The sequence below is a fragment of the Schistocerca serialis genome, chromosome 2 (assembly GCF_023864345.2).
Source record: "Schistocerca serialis cubense isolate TAMUIC-IGC-003099 chromosome 2, iqSchSeri2.2, whole genome shotgun sequence".
Classification (NCBI taxonomy): Eukaryota; Metazoa; Arthropoda; class Insecta; order Orthoptera; family Acrididae; genus Schistocerca; species Schistocerca serialis.
Genome location: NC_064639.1, coordinates 287,288,687 through 287,306,292, shown reverse-complemented (window position 1 = coordinate 287,306,292; position 17,606 = coordinate 287,288,687). Strand labels below are relative to the sequence as shown.

Here is a 17,606-nt window from a genome sequence, read left to right as displayed (position 1 = left end):
GTCATTACCATTGTGGGCGGGCATAGGGTTCAAGCGTTGTCCCCGACCATGATGGCGCTTGTCCGAGGCTTCTTTAGTTCTGTCCTGAACCTACTAATCACACTAAAAGGGGGGTTAGCCCTATTAGTGGTTTGTTCTTTTCGTCGCCTTTTACGACTGGCAGAACATACCGGAGGCCTATTCTTTTCCCGGGCCTCCACGGGGATTATTATTATTATTATTGACATCTACATCTACGTGATTACTCTGCTATTCACAATAAAGTGGTTGGTAGAGGGTTCAATGAACCACCTTCAGGCTGTCTCTCTACCGTTCAACTCTCGAACGGCGCGCGGGATAAACGAGCACTTAATTTTTTTCTTTGCGAGCCCTGATTTCTCTTATTTTATCGTGATCATTTCTCCCGATGTAGGTGGGTGCCAACAGAATGTTTACGCAATCGGAGGAGAAAACTGGTGATTGAAATATCATGAGAGGATCCCGTCGCAACGAAAAACGCCTTTGTTTTAATGGTTGCCACTCCAATTGACGTATCATGTCTGTGACACTATCTCCCCTACTTCGTGATAATACAAAACGAGCTGCCCTTCTTTGTTCTTTTTCGATGTTATCCGACAGTCCCATCGATGCGGATCTCACACCGCACAGCAATACTCCAGGATAGGGCGGACAAGTGTAGTGCAAGCAGTCTCTTTAGTAAACCTGCTGCACCTTATAAGTGTTCTGCCAATGAGTCGCAGTCTTTGGTTGGCTCTACCCATCACATTATCTACATGATCGTTCCAATGTAGAATATTTTTAATAGCAACCCCTAAGTATTTATTTGAATTTACAGCCTTCAGATTTGTGTGACATATCGTGTAATCGAAATTTAGTGGATTTCTTTTAGTACTCATGTGAATAACTTCACACATTTCTTTATTCAGGGTCAATTGCCACTTTTCGCACCATACAGATATCTTATCTAAATAAAGTCGTTTTGATCATATGATGTCTTTACAAAGCAGTAAATGACAGCATCATCTGCAAACAATCTAAGACGCCTACTCAGATTGTCTCCTATGTCGTTAATATAGATCGGGAACAATAAAGGGCCTATAACACTTCCTTGGGGAACGCCGGATATTACTTCTGTTTTATTCGATGACTTTCCGTCTATTACTACGAACTGTGACCTTTCTGACAGGAAATCACGAATCCAGTCGCACAACTGGGGCGATACTCCCTAGGCACGCAGTTTGGTTAGAAGACGCTTGTGAGGAACGGTGTCAAAAGCCTTCTGGAAATCTAAAAATATGGAATCAATTTGACATCCCCTGTCGATAGCACTACTTCTTGAGTATAAAAAGCTAGTTGTTTCACAAGAACGATATTTTCTAATCCGTGCTGACTACGTGTCAATAAATCGCTTACATCAAGGTATTTCATAATGTTCGAATACAGTATATGTTCCAAATCCCTACTGCAAATCGACGTCAGTGATATGGGCCTGTAATTCAAGGAATTACTCCTATTTTCCTTTTTGGGTAATGGTGTGACCTGAGCAATTTTCCAGTCTTTAGGCAGAAATCTTTCTGTGAGCGAGCAGTTGTATATAATTGCTAGATATGGAGGATTTGTGTCAGCATACTCTGAGAGGAGCCTGACTGGTATAAAATTTGGACCGGAAGCCTTGCTTTTATTAAGTGATTTAAGCTGCTTTGTGACACCGAGGATATCTATTTCTATGTTTCTCATCTTGGCAGTTGATTGAAATTGAGGAATATTTACTTGGTCTTCCTTGGTGAAGGAGTTTCGGAAAATAGTGTTTAATAACTCTGCTTTAGTGGCACTGTCGTCAGTGACTTCACCGTTGTTATCGCGCAGTGAAGGTATTGATTGCGTCTTGCCACTGGTGTGCTTTATGTATGAACAGAATCTCTTTGGGTTTTCTGCCAGATTTCGAGACAGAGTTTTGTTGTGCAAATTATTGAAAGCATCTCACATTGAAGTACGCTCTATGTTTCGAACTTCTGCAAAAGTTTGCCAATCTTGTGGATTTTGCGTTCTTCTAAATTTGGCATGCTTTTTTCGCTGCTTCTGCAACAGCGATCTGACCCTTTGTGTACCATGGGGGATCAGGACCATCACTTATTAATTTATGTGGTATATATATATCTCAATTGCTGTCGACACCATCATTCTACAATCTTTCTAGGCTTACATGATCAGATCGGAAGGAGTGCAGACTGTCTCTTAAAAAGGCGTTAAGATCATTTTATCAGATTTTTTAAATAGATATACTTTTCGTTTCTTTTTGATCGTTATAGGAGTTAGTCTCCAGCTTAGCAGCTACTGCCTTGTGGTCGCTAATCCCTGTATTCGTCACGATACTCACTATTTGTCCAGGATTACACTGTTCGACATGGGTTCTATTTCTGATATTAAAGTATGTGCTTCTAGACCATTTTACCGTGGGAAATTCAAATATGTAAACAAAATATCGTTGCCAGGGATACTTTTTATGTAATGTGTATATATATGTATATTCACAATTCATGGCAAACACAGAGACATTATAGAGAAATACGGGTATGTTGCCGCATCCAGTAGTGATAGAACGTGATAATTTCTTGTGCAACAGCAGGTGGGAAGAAGCAGACATCATTAAGTTATCCCCCGCCACACCTATGTCATTAAGACCACCTGAAACATCTCATTAACTCGAACGGTGACAGCCGGTTGCTGCCTCGGCAGTAAAGCTTCACGCCTCCTAGGGGCAGGTGCATCGAGTTTACAACAGTGATGTCAGCCGCAATTTGTGTCAGTCTTAACGAGTGGGTGTTTTGGCTGACAAGTAACTGTCTGTCATATTTCCGAGCACGGTTGAAGTTTTTAGTTCCTGTGTGTAAACTGATTGAGCCTGGTGCTGAAGATAAAACGACTGCTTGTTTTTACACATCAGCGTTCCTCTAGTTCCTTACTATTAATTTAATACGGGTGTATTACCAAAGTGGTGTTTTTAAATTTGCAGAAATGCCGCGTCGTCGTGGATGTCGATATAAGCCGGACAACTTCTGCTACATCTGTGGGAAGTTCACTTTTGCCAGAAATAGGAAGAAAATTTCTTCAGTCATAAAGAAAGCATACAAATATTACTTTGGAGTAGAGGTAGGAGACCAAGATAAAGAATGGGCACCACATTTCTGTTGTGCTACATGTTACTGCAGACTAATTCAGTGGTGGAAAGGTAAAGAGAATGTGGTGTTGTTAGCTGTTCCCATGGTGTGGAGGGAGCCTAAGGACCATATTACTGATTGTTATTTCTGTCTAACAAAAATTCAGGGTTTTACAAACAAAAAGTCGAAGAGGCACATTGTTTACCCAGATATGCCTTCAGCGAGAATGCCAGTGCAGCATTCCGACAACCTTCCAGTACTTTCAAGAGCTTGAGGTCAGATTCCGAGTGGCAGTGAAATAAGTAGTACTGAAGAAATCACACATGATGATTCTTTATATCACTGCAGAAGTGAGTCATCGCCACATTTGTTAACACAGGCAGATTTAAATGATTTAGTACGTGATCTAGGACTAAGTAAACAAAAGGCGCAGCTGCTTGGCTCAAGATTACAAGAGTATAATCTACTGCACCAAAGTACTAAAATCAGTGTGTTCAGGCACAGAGAACATGCCTTTATTTCTTATTTTTCAACTGACGAAGCACTGACATTTTGCAATGACGTTGCTGGCCTGAGGAAAGTGCTGAACTTCACCTATATTTCACAGGAGTGGAGACTTTTCATAGATGCATCGAAAACAAGTCAGAAGGGTGTTTTGCTCCATAACGGAAATAAAATACCCTCTGTTCCAGGAGCCTACACTAGTTTGACAAAAGAGAATTACGAATTCGTACAAAGGATGCTACTAAATTCATTAAAATACAATGAACACAAATGGAAAATATGTACAGATTTCAAGGTAATTGCTGTGGTACTGGGAATGCAACAAGGCTACACAAAGTATGCCTGTTTTCTTTGCGAGTTGGATAGTCGAGACCGAAATTCTCACTGTGTGAAAAAGAAATGGCCTAGGCGAAGATGGAAAGTTGGCGAAAAGAATGTAGAACGTGAAAGTCTGGTAGCTCCTGAATATATACTACTTCCACCGCTTCACATCAAACTTGGCCTGATGAAACAATTCGTGAAGGCCATGGATCCAACAGGCTGTGGGTTTGCATATCTGGCTACCAAATTCCCCCGTCTTTCAGCTGCAAAAATGAAGGAAGGTGTATTTGTGGGTCCACAAATCGGGGACCTGCAGAAAGTTGCAAATTTTGAAGCATGTTTAACTGATAAAGAAAAAAACCACATGGGACTGTTTCAAGATGGAAAACTTCCTCGGAAGAAGAAGAGCTACTAACTACAAAGCAATGGTGAAGGATATGATCAAAGCATATCAGGATTTGGGGTGCAATATGTCTTTGAAGGTACATATGATGGACTCTCATCTGCATCTGGACTACTTCACAGAGTTGTAGTGACGTATCGGATGAACATGGGGAAAGATTCCATAAAGGCATTTCTACCACAGAAAGGCGCTATGAAGGGATGTGGGTACCTTCTATGTTAGCAGATTATTGCTGGAATATCATTCGAAAGAAGAAAGATTCACAATACAAGAGAAAAAAGTGATGTGCATTACAAGGCAGTGGCTCATTGTTTGTCAATGTTCTGTAATTTCTCATGTCAAATAAATGCTTCAAAGTGTATACACAAAGGTTACTGTGTTATATGCTAGATCCCACCCTCCATTAATGTGATGAACTTATAACATCATAAAGATGTGCATTTGTTTATCGAATTTTACCTCACGTTTGCTGCACTATATCAGAAACTGAAAAGAGAAATAAAATTGCGATTACTCATTAACTATCCCTGACAGAAAAAAACCAAAAACAATTTTCAATTCAGCACTCAAAATACAACTAGGATCACAATATTTTTTATCAGAAATAGAAAAAAAGGTTTTTTTTTTTTAGAACAGTGTTATTTGTTGCTAAGAGGTCAAGTATGCTTTTGCAACCATTTACGCTTCGAGTGGGTTCATGAACTAATAGTTCAAAATAATTTTCTGAGAAAGCATTCAGTTCAATGCAGTATAGCAGCGATATCGAGGATCGCCTCTCAATTTCTATTTCTAATAAGAAACACCAAGCAGTGCCACGTATCATGTAGTGGAAAATACGACTGTTTTTTCCGTGACTATCAAAAAAGCTGCCGCGAACTACTGGTTACCAAACCATGTGTCCTCGTCTCCGAAAATTATACTTAACAGTTTATCAGTATTTTCAGCAGAACTGTGCTACTGGCACTGACAGCAATCATGGAAAAGTTATTCTTGGTAACATAGACATGCAAATTCACCCAGCTTCCTGCTTTCAGTTGTAATGAGGTGCGCTATTTAATACGCGGAAGATAAACTGTTTCGTCGTTCGGACGTTGGTAAGTTAATATGCGGCGGAAACGGGGAAACGGCTGTGCCAAGCGATACCTGCAAGATACATGACGCTCTGCGTCTCTAGCAGGCATGCAGAATTCTGAAAGCTGCCTTTTAGTAACTAGCGCAATGCACGTACATTTGTGGACAGCGTATGTTGCCGCACACTTGCTGTTATCATGTATAGATTAAAAATTCTAAGACAAGATATCAAAAATGAGTTTCATCTTATCGACGAGCCATACTCATATCTAAAATACAGAAAATTGGATATGAGGTGAACAATTACGTGATACAGTTAATAATTGAACTTTAGTTATATGATTCACTCCAACATAAAATTATTTTGTTCAACGTGTATTAGTCACATCGTCATCTGTTGAGCTGAATCGCTCTTGCCAAACTGAAGTATCGATTGCGCATGTTCATACTGGAAAATACATTGAATCGTGACAAAAAATAAAGACTTGCAAAAGTATATTTTGTAAATGGTATCAAACTATTATCGTAGCTAAAGAAAAAGTTGTCATTGGTTACAGTAGTTTTTATGCAGTTGGCCATTCATCACATACAGATCCAGGGGTCATTTGCTACACTTCTGTGTTAACACAAAGTGACTGGCAGCGATAACAGTTAACGTAGTTCATATGCAGAGGTAAACAAGAGGTACCAACGCTAGCTCAACGAACAAGGAAGTTCCTGTACTCTGCCAGTCAGAGAACTGGCTACAAGTGGCGTCGTGGCTACACGAAAACGCTGTCAGATGGCGCTACCAACCAATTAATTTTGTGAAGCGGTGACTCTATAATAAGACAAAAGATGACAAACTTCTACTATATTTACGTTCTATAAGATAAAAAAAAACTATATTCAAATTCACTAAATCTGTAGCAAACATATACCGAACATTGATGTTCGTTAAGTAATACAACACTGAATGAAAAGGAAAACAATACTAAGTCACAATTGAAACAGTACATTAGTTTTGGATACAGAAATGTATGAACAGTACCAATTACCAAACATTAAATGGCGGCCGTAGTGGCCGTGCGGTTCTAGGCGCTACAGTCTGGAGCCGAACGACCGCTACGGTCGCAGGTTCGAATCCTGCCTCGGGCATGGATGTGTGTGATGTCCTTAGTTAGGTTTAATTAGTTCTAAGTTCTGATGACCTCAGAAGTTAAGTCGCATAGTGCTCAGAGCCATTTGAACCATTTTTGAACATTAAATATTAAAGCGAAGGGATACTGTAAGACGGTCAAATGCAACCAGCGCTATAAGTGGCTGTTGTTACGAAAGAGTGAATAAGTTGATAAAATGTAAAATGGTACAACTGAGCAATTAAATGCCTGCGTAGCGTCTCTGATTCATAATCAAAACGTTTCCTCGTTACCGGATTTGAAAGTCGCCACCGCTTAAATTTTAATTAATAATCAGCACTGATGGTCGAAGACCACCTAATTCTGCCAAAGGCTTTGTCAAAGAGGGCGGAGGAGCGGACAGAGATTCAGGGCACTCTCTTGCCCTAGGAGTGGGAAGCTTCCCCTAAAGGCGGAAGAATCAGCAATGGTCATGAGGATGCAGAAGGCAATGGAAACCACTGCATGAAAGACACATGACGTGTATCCCCAGGACATGGGAACTGTAATTGAAGAAGTTTCATGATCTCTCCATTGGCAAAAGATTCCGGAATAGTTTCCCATTCTGATCTCCGGGAGGGGACTGCCAAGGGGGAGGTGACCATGAGAAAAAGCATGAATAATTAACTAAAGGATAACGTTCTACTAATCGATGCGTGGAATATAAGAAACTTGAACGTGGTAGGGAAGCTAGAAAATCTAAAAGGGAAGTGCAAAGGTTCAGTCCAGATGTTGTAGGGGTCAGTGAAGTGAAATGGAAAGAAGACAAGGATTTCTTGTCAGATAAGTATAGGGTAATATAAGCGGCAGCAGAAAATTGTATAAAGGGAGGATTCGTTTCGTTATGAATACGAAGGTAGGGCAGAGAATGTGTTACTGTGATCAATGATAGGGTTATTCTTATCAGAATCGACAGCAAACCAACACCGACAACGGTAGTACAGGTATACAAGCCGACGTCGCAAGCTGAAGATGAAGAGAGAGATAGAGTACTTGAGGATATTGAAAGGGTGATGCAATACGCAAAGGGAGATGAAAATCTAATAGTGACGGGGGACTGGAACAGAGTTTTAGGGGAAGGAGTAGAGAAAAAGGTTACAGTGAATAAGGGCTTAGGACAAGGAATGAGAGAGGAAGAAGACTAACTTAGTTCCGTAATAAATTTCAAGTAGTAATAGCGAATACTGTTAAAGAATCACAAGAGGAAGAGGTATACTTGAAAAAGGCTGGGTGATACCGGAAGATTTCAGTTAGATTACATCATGGTCAGACAGATTCCGAAATCAGATTCTGGATTGTAAGGCGTACCCAGGAGCATTATAGACTCAAATCACAATGTAGTAGTGATGAGAAGAGTAATCTGAAGTTCGAGACTAGTCAGGAAGAATCAATACACAAAGAATTGGGATACGGAAGTACTAAGGAATGACGAGATACGCTTGAAGTTCTCTAAGGCTGTAGATACAGCAATAGAGTGGTCAAGTAGGCATTACAGTTGAAGAGGAGTGGGAATCTCTAAAAACGGTAGTCACAGTAGCTGGAAAGAGAAACATAGGTACAAAGAAGGTAAATGCAAAGAAACCATGGGTAACATAAGATATATTTTAGCTGATCGATGAAAGAAGGAACTACAAAGATGTTCAGGCAAATTCAGGAACACTAAAATACAAGTCACTGAGGAATGAAATAAACAGGAAGTGCAGGGAAGCTAAGACGAAATGGCTGCAGGAAAAATGTGAAGACATCGAAAAAGATATGATTGTCGGAAGGACAGACTCAGCATACAGGAAAGTCAAAACAGCCTTTGGTGACATTAAAAGCAACGGTGGTAACATTAAGAGTGCAACGGGAATTCCACTGTTAAATGCAGAGGAGAGAGCAGATAGGTGGAAAGAATACATTGAAAGCCTCTATGAGGGTGAAGATTTGTCTGATGTGATAGAAGAAGAGAGAGTAGTCGATTTAGAAGAGATAGGGGATCCAGTATTAGAATCTGAATTTAAGAGAGCTTTAGAGGACTTAAAGCAAATAAGGCAGAAGGGATCGATAACATTCCATCAGAATTTCTAAAATCATTAGGGGAAGTGGCAACAAAACGGCTATTCACGTTGGTGTGAAGAATGTACGGGTCTGGCAAAATAGCGTGTGACTTTCGGAAAAACATCATACATACAATTCCGAAGACTGCAAGAGCTGACAAGTGCGAGAATTATCTCACAAGCAGCTTAACAGCTCATGCACCCAAGTTGCTGACAAGTATAATACACAGAAGAATGCTAAAGAAAATTGCGGATGTTAGCTGACGATCAGTTTGGCTTTAGGAAAGGCAAAGGCACCAGGGGGGGCAATTCTGACGTTCCGTTTGTTAATGGAAGAAAGACTAAAGAAAAATAGAGAGACTTTCATAGGATTTGTCGACCTGGAAAAAGCGTTCGACAATGTAAAATTGTGCAAGGTGTTCGAAATGCTGTGAAAAATAAGGTAAGCCACAAGGAGAGATGAGTAATATACAATATGTACAAGAACAAAGAGGTAATAATAAGAGTGGACGACCAACAACGAAATGCTCGGATTAAAAACGGTGAAAGATAGGGATGTAGTCCTTCACTGTTTAATACGTACAGGGCTATTACAAATGCTTGAAGCGAGTTCATAAATTCACTGTAGCTCCATTCATTGACATATGGTCACGACACACTACAGATACGTAGAAAAACTCATAAAGTTTTGTTCGGCTGAAGCCGCCCTTCAGGTTTCTGCCGCCAGAGCGCTCGAGAGCGCAGTGAGACAAAATGGCGACAGGAGCCGAGAAAGCGTATGTCGTGCTTGAAATGCACTCACATCAGTCAATCATAACAGTGCAACTACACTTCAGGACGAAGTTCAACAAAGATCCACCAACTGCTAACTCCATTCGGCGATGGTATGCGCAGTTTAAAGCTTTTGGATGCCTCTGTAAGGGGAAATCAACGGGTCGGCCTGCAGTGAGCGAAGAAACGGTTGAACGCGTGCGGGCAAGTTTCATGCGTAGCCCGCGGAAGTCGACGAATAAAGCAAGCAGGGAGCTAAACGTACCACAGCCGACCGTTTGGAAAATCTTACGGTAAAGGCTAAAGCAGAAGCATTTCTTAAACAGGAGATTGGAAAACCGATGGATCGATCGTGGTGGAGATCATGATCAACAATTCATGTCATGGCCTCCACGCTCTCCCGACTTCACCCCATGCGATTTCTTTCTGTGGGGTGATGTGAAAGATTCAGTGTTTAAACCTCCTCTACCAAGAAACGTGCCAGAACTGCGAGCTCGAATCAACGATGCTTTCGAACTCATTGATGGGAACATGCTGCGCCGAGTGTGGGAGGAACTTGATTATCGGCTTGATGTCTGCCGAATCACTAAAGGGGCACATATCGAACATTTGTGAATGCCTAAAAAACCTTTTTGAGTTTTTGCATGTGTGTGCAAAGCATTTTGAAAATATCTCAAATAATAAAGTTATTGTAGAGCTGTGAAATTGCTTCAATCATTTGTAATAGCCCTGTACATCTAAAAAGGAATAATGGAAACAAAAGAAAGGTTCTGGAGTGGAATTAAAATTCAAGGTGAAATTGTATCATGGATAAGATTCGCTGAAGAAATTGCTGTCCTGAGGAGTGAAAGTGAAAAATAATTACATGATCTTCTGAATGGAATGAACCGTCTAATGAGTACAGAATATGAACTCAGAGTAAACTGAAGAAAGACGAAAGTAATGAGAAGTAGCAGAAATGAGAACAGCGAGAAACTTTACATTAGTATTGATGGTCACGAAGTGGATGAAGTTAAGGATCTTTGCTACGTAGGCAGCATAATGACCAGTGACGTCGGAGCAGGGAGGACATCAAAACCAGACTAGCACTGTCGAAAAAGACGTTATTTCATTACTGTGCGTTAATTATTTTTTGTTGTTGCAATTTTTTTCATCAGTGTATGTTCAATTCTGTTGGCTTTTGTGACACTGTATGTCCGTGTTGCAGGACTGCAACGGCAACCAGCAAGTGGACTGCCACGACCTGGCGCTGCTGCACTTCCTGGGCCCCAGCTGCGAGGGGACGATGCCCTCCGCCTACACGGACGAGTTCGACAACTGCCGCTTCAACGCACTGCTGCTGGGCGCCGGCGACATCTGACCGCCACAACTACCCCCACCCCTATTCCCTGTAAAATAGTATTGTATTTATGGAGACACAGCTCATTAAACTATTCTGTGCACAATCTCCTGTATCCGCTGTTTGTTATGTAGACCCGTAGCGAATAGATCCTCGAATGTGTGGGACATGGCAGGAAAGGAAAAGTAAGACATACTTACAAAATAGCTAATATGCTAATGTTCTTTCCACACATCCTTAAGTGAGACGTTCGTCAAGGGTGAAGGTGAAGGTGAAATAAAACAAAAGGTCATCATTTTCAAAAAGTTATCATTTTCACATTAATTATAAAGCTATTCACAAACTTTCAAACATCTGCACACTACGTGCCTAAGATTATTCTTAGGATATTTTAGCCAACCATCAACTAGACGATAACTCTTCTCAGAGTTTACTTACACATGTCGCATGAATGCACTGAATGTATACTGTTGCCATGTATCAAAAAGCATTCGTTTTATGTTGATATGTGGTTCAGTTAGAGATGTAAATCATTTGACTGTGCTAGGCAAAATCATTATTGAACTAGAGCGACTTGACCACCAATTAATGCTTTAGGCTGCTCTTCAGATACATTAGTGGCCAAGTCTATTTACTCTGAAATATTTTCTGTGGGAAGGGTGGAACATCTTTCACGGATGTTAAGTACTATTATGCAGTACACAGTGCTTTTAGTTGCTGTACCTATGCCTATCAATATTTGTGGATACATTATACATGTATTACACACAGTATCACAAAATTATATGAAGAATATAGTTGCAAAACCTATACAGCTGCTTATATCAAGATTTCAGTACCTACTCACTCTGAAATGTTCTGTTGTAATATGTGTTCTAACCAACATGTCCTATGATAGGAGGAGGATTAGAGTTCAATATAGTGTGAACAGTGAGGTCATTATAGACACAGCACAAGCTAGAATTATGGTAGAATGGAGAAGGAAAAGAGGGTGTGGAGGGTGTGGAGGGTGTGGAGGGTGTGGAGGGTGTGGAGGGTGTGGAGGGCGTGGCATTTCCACACTTTAAAAGAAACAGATGTGGATAAAATATGGAAATGTTAGCATACGCTCTGAGACAATGAAGAACTACTAAAATCTGTTGTACGGGGGGATTAAAACAAGAAAAACGACAGGGGAGTGAAAGGAAAGGCTGCCTACTTACAAAAATACATTGGTGAGGCAATAACTCTATGAACACATTAATAAAATTCCCATAAAATCTCGAGCAGAATACTAGACAATTCACAAAACTTTAAAATTCGAACACATTCGTTCGAATGTCACTTAAAATTGAGGACAGATTGGTCGGCAAATCCATCGTGGCGCACTGGTCTGAAAATAAAACACACTCCAATAAAATGAGGCGCACGATTATCTGTATGCCATGAGCACCACGCATTAGAGGGTTCTCTCACTGGAATAAGAAGCCATGCATCATAAGGGTGTGACCTATGTGAAGACGAATAAGGATTTCGTCCCGTCGACTTGGCTGGAAGGAGGTACCCCAGGTCCGAGTTGTGGGCTTCACTATATGGAGCTTACTGTCAGTCATTTCCAGCCACTTGTCTTCCCATCGAGACCTGACTCTGTACATCAACAGCGAGGTGATAGCATGCAGGGGGATGACACAGAGAAATAACTGAGGATGACGACACTCCCTTTCGTTCACCCGCAACACCAATGTGCCATGGTACCCAGCAGAAAGACACCTCCTTCCCCAGTCGTCGTAGTTGGTCACCCTGAATAGTCTGGATTACTTTATCCGCTGGGAATAAATGTTGGAGAGAGTGAAGGGCACTCAGAGAATCGGAACAGAAAAGAAATTTAGCACTGGGAGAACGTCTCATCTGCTCCAATGCCTGTAAGATCGCATGTAATTTTGCGTCGAAGACAGGACCTTGGGGACACAATTCGGTAAAACGACAGAGCAACCAATTGAGTCACCCCCCCCCCCCCCCCCTTGCTTCAACCCTTCCGTAAAGACAGCAACAAAGTTGTAGTGATCACATAAAATGTTAGAAAATATCACTCAAAAAAGAAGCAGGAGTGCAGTCTCTCTCGTACTGCACTAAATTTAAAATTACGTTGGTCCTGTGCAATAACCAGGGCGGCAGACGGTTTAAAGCATAGATTTGAATTTGTACTTGCTGCACACCGAGTGACTCTAGCACACGATGCACGCGGATCCCGAACGGCTTTGTGGCTCGTGGACGATTGGAGGAAAGGCGTTCCAAAGGTAGATGAGCAACAGTACGGCATGCAGTTGAAGCCGGAACTGCGAGGAACTTACGTACCTGTACGCCAAGGGGAGCTGCCGCCGGATGATGGGGGGGCAGTTCCCTGGCCATAGCACAGAGACAGAGCTTGGGGACTGGCTCTGTAAGCACCAGTGGCTAGCCTATCACCTCATGGTGGACAGTGTCAATGTTCTTCAAATAAGAAGGCCTCGCCGATCAATATACCACGCACACATTGTCCAGCCGCGAACACACGAAAGGCCTGTATAACTGGGGCAGATATGCCCTGTCTGCTCGACAAGAAGTGTGGCTAAGGCACTTTAAGATATTCAGTGCCTTTAGGGATCTCGCTTTCAGGTGTCTATGGTAGGGCAATCATGATAATTTTCAGTCAAAAATGAGCCCCAAAAACCTCACTGTTTCTCTAAAATGTAGGATGGTGTCTCTCATATGCAAGACAGGTAAATTAAATATACGTCGAGAACGATTAAGATGAGCGCACAACTATCTGCAAAAAACTGAAAACCAGCCTTTGCAGCCCACTCCTCTGACCTCCGCACTGTAAGCTGCAACTGATTGCTCGCTGTTGCAACACTGGAGAAGAACAGAAAACAGTAAAATCGTCTACGAATAAGGAGCACTGTGCAGGACTGTGCACCGTAGACGTGATAGTGTTTATGGCCATGGCAGAGAGGGTAACACTTAAAACACTGCCCTGTAGGACACCATTCTCCTGCTCAAAACGATCTGACAGCGAATCACTAACTTGGGTCCTAAAAAACCCGCTGAGACAGATGAAGATGGGGAAGCGGCCACGAAAGCACCATTGATGCAGTTGTGCGAGAATAGTGTCTCAAAGTAGTATCGTGTGCCTTACTAATATACCTAGACAGCGATGGTTATGTAGGGAAGCCTACCGATTAGCCCCTCTAGTAGGGTCAGGTTGTCGACAGTGAACCGAAATCACCGGAATCCACATTGAGAGTGGCTAAGGAGCTGCCTGGTCCCTAACACCCAGATGAGACGACGGTTAACCATTCGCTCCAGTGTCTTTCCAACACTGTTCGTTAAAGCAATACTACGATAACAACAGGGACACGTGCAGTCCTTTCCTGGTTTGATTAGACGTATCAGAAATGCCTCTCTTCTCTAGTTGGGAAGTTACCTTTCTGCTATACCAGATTAAAACATTACAGGAGGATTTTCTTTGACGCTGCTGGCAAATGTCAAAGTACGCAGTATTGGATATGGTTGACTGAATGTAATATCACGAGTCTCATACAGGACCGATTCTAGCTCCCACATGGAGGAAGGGTAGTTGTAAGTCTCAGAATTCTTGGACTTGAAAACCAATTTTCGCTTCTCTACGACGAAACGCCGGATCCTGGCTCGCATTGGCATCAGTCCATGCAAAATCCTCTGCCAGCATCTGAGCAATGTCTCCGGGTGCTTTTTTGATACACCCCTGTTTCAACACTACTGCTACTGGTAAACGCCTGTTGAACAGTTTCGTAGAACAAGTGGCACAATTAGTAGAGTCCATGACCATTTGCCATGGCCTTTCCTTGCTCTCCTTAATTACGCGTCGAGCCTTGGCTCTCACGACTTGAAAGACTATGAGGTTGTCTGCTGTAGGGCGGCATTTAAATCGGCGAAGAGCTGCCTGTCCCTGATGGCTGAATGCTCTCATCTGTCCACCAAGCTTCAGGTCACCACCTAAGATGACGTGAGGACTTTAGGATGAATACGTCAGCGGCATGATGGATCACTTGTGTGGTCCACCCATTCCGGGACACTGTTGTTATGTTCACCTGGCTCAACAGCGTCCATTTAGCCCAGCTAGGTGAATGTGAAGTGGAGAGTGGTCACTGGAATGAAGGTCATCAATGGCCGCCATTTGCACAGAGAATGTGAGGGCTGGAGAGCAGAAAAAGAGGTCGATGGCAGAAAATGACCCAGTAGCAGTGCAGAAGTGAGTGTGAGTACCTGTGTTGAGGATGCACAGCTAGTGAGAGCTCATGAGGCTCTCAAAAGCTCGACCCCAAGGGCAAGTAGGGGTCAAGCCCCACAAAACATGATGGGGATTGAAGTCTAACTGTAGGAAAAATGGTCACGGGAGTTTTTCCATGAGATCTAAGAGACCCTAAGAATCTGTAGCATCTGGCGATGGTAGATACAGCGAGCAAACCGTGATCTGACACTTACGAATTTCGACAGCAACTGCTTGCAGATCAGTAGCTACGGGAAGAGCAGAGAAGTGATGTGCGTTATTGAGAAACACAAGCAACACCTCCCTTGGCGCCGGCCGGGGTGGCCGAGCGGTTCGAGGAGCTTCAGTCTGGGACCGAGCGACCGCTACGGTCGCAGGTGCGAATCCTGCCTCGGGCATGGATGTGTGTGATGTCCTTAGGTTATTTAGGTTTAAGTAGTTCTAAGTTCTAGGGGACTGATGATCTCAGAAGTCCGATAGTGCTCAGAGCCATTTGAACTATTTTTGAACCTCCATTGGCTCTGTCCCCAGTCAGATCATCCTTTCCGTGAAGGGTGTAGCGCCGTAGCACAGGGGTGTCAGTGACTTTAAAACGTGTCTTGTAAACACAGGCACAGGGGGGCGTACTTGCACTTGCACTTGCAGTTTCAGTTCCACCACATATCCTGAACCCATTAATGTTCCACTCTAGTATGGGAGCCATCTACCACAGGTCCTTTCACTCTGCACCAGGCAGGGGTGCCCGTAATGTGTGGGGACTCAGTGTTGGCGAGACGATTGCCTCAGTCCAACACCAAGCTCCATTTACTCTACCGAAGAGTCAAGAGAGATGTCTGATACTCGTAGTAGGACACAGACGTCATCAGACTGTTTACTTCCCGAACTCTTGGCCTTTGATTTTTTGTGCTGGGTAAGCTTCGAGGTACAACTGTGTTAGTGGTAGTGGCAGCGCTGGATGGTGAACCAGACTGAACCTTATAGGGAGCAAGAAGCTCCACAACGTTAGCGACCACAGACTTTTCCTGTGTTTTGGGAGGAAGTGCAGGCTGCGAAGGAAGTGCAGCAGCAAAAATACATTGAGAAAAGCAGCTACTAGTGCTAACAAGAGCTACCTCCATTTGTGTAGCAGCATCGCTTTTCTGTACTGTCTAACAAGGAGGCAGAGAACGTCGTGGGATGCAGGGCCTTATAAATCTTCTTGGCCTCACTATAGGGGTCCGTGGTGTGGTTTTAATCTACTGCAACTTCCGGTCCCTTCTGCACACAGCGTGAGCCGCAGGACAGTTTCCACACTTCGGAGGAGATAAAGATCCGATTCCTTCGTGGGTAGCCTTACCACATTTGCCACAAGTGGCTTCTCCCTTACATCCAAAAGTGGTGTACCCAAATGACTGGCACTTAAAACAGCACGTTGGTTCGGGGACATAGGGCCATACAGTTAAGCGAAGAAAACCCGCCTTAATGTGTTACGGGAGTTTTGTGCTATTTATAGTGAGAATGAACGAGTCGTATTTAATCAGATAGCCTTACACCCTTTTCATAATATTCAGCACATCTAAAATGCCTTCTTGAACCCATTAAACTTTCAGGCCTTCTTCTGGGATGTCCACCAGGTCTCTGTATGTTACAATATCGTTACTGTAGTCTAATATAGCGTGAAGCTTAGTCTCAATGGCATATTTCCCAAGTGTTTTGGCCTTCTGCAGGTTTGTTACTTGTTGGGAACTTAATGTTTCCACCAAAAGCGTCCCATTTCATAACTCCTTAACTGATTTTCAATTACCTGCCATCCTCTCTAAATACATTCGTATGTAAAAGGTGACAGTTTTTTCTAAAGCCCCCTCTTTCCGTTTAACCAATAAAAACACACTGTGGCCAGCAGCGTGCGTTCTGTAATTAAGCCCACTTGAATTCTTTAGTATCCCTGAGTACGGAGGACCAACTACAAGAGCCCTCTTATTTGACTGGGTGTTAGTACCTACCAGTGGCCCATAAGTTCCGCTGGGAAGTGGAAGACTTCGAAGGTTCCATCTCGGCCCCATGAGCAGCTAGGGAAACAAAAGTCCACCTAGGCAGAGCCCCGCGTGCCTGGGTAAGCCCTATATAACTGAGGTCCGGCAGGTTTCCCAGAGGTTGCCCGCTAACGACTGTTCCATCTCAACAACCACGCATCTCATCAGAGCACAACACACATTGAGACTAATACGTTTTTATAGAGGTTTTTACCACCATGGCGATCTGGACGGTCAAGCAAAGATCCCCGATCCCTATGGCACGCAACGTTCCGCTGCCGCGTCATACTGTGGTCGCTGAAGCATTCCCAGATCTTACGATAACAGGGGACTGGGGCGCTTATCATCCCCAGCTCAAGAACCCCGGCATCGTCAAACCTGTATCCAGCAAACGAATGCTGAGCCCTCGATGCGGGAAGGAAATAGGCAGTGTCCTTTTCAAAGGAACCATCCCGGTATTTGCCTTCAGCGATTTAGGGAAATCATAGAAAATCTGAATCTGAATGATTGGACTGGCATTAACCGCCGTAATTCCGAACACAAGTCCAGTACGGTAGCCAAAAA

At 43.0% G+C, this 17,606-nt stretch overlaps 1 protein-coding gene across 1 annotated transcript in view; it reads left to right on the top strand.

The window, feature by feature from the left end:
* Positions 1 to 10,869, top strand: part of LOC126455528 (lysozyme-like) — a 126,163-nt gene extending 115,294 nt beyond the window's left edge. The window contains exon 4 of the mRNA XM_050091279.1: positions 10,632 to 10,869. Within this exon, the coding sequence (XP_049947236.1) occupies positions 10,632 to 10,784 (153 nt within the window). The 3' untranslated portion in view covers positions 10,785 to 10,869. The remainder of the gene's footprint in view (positions 1 to 10,631) is intronic.
* The last annotated feature ends 6,737 nt before the right edge of the window (positions 10,870 to 17,606 follow it).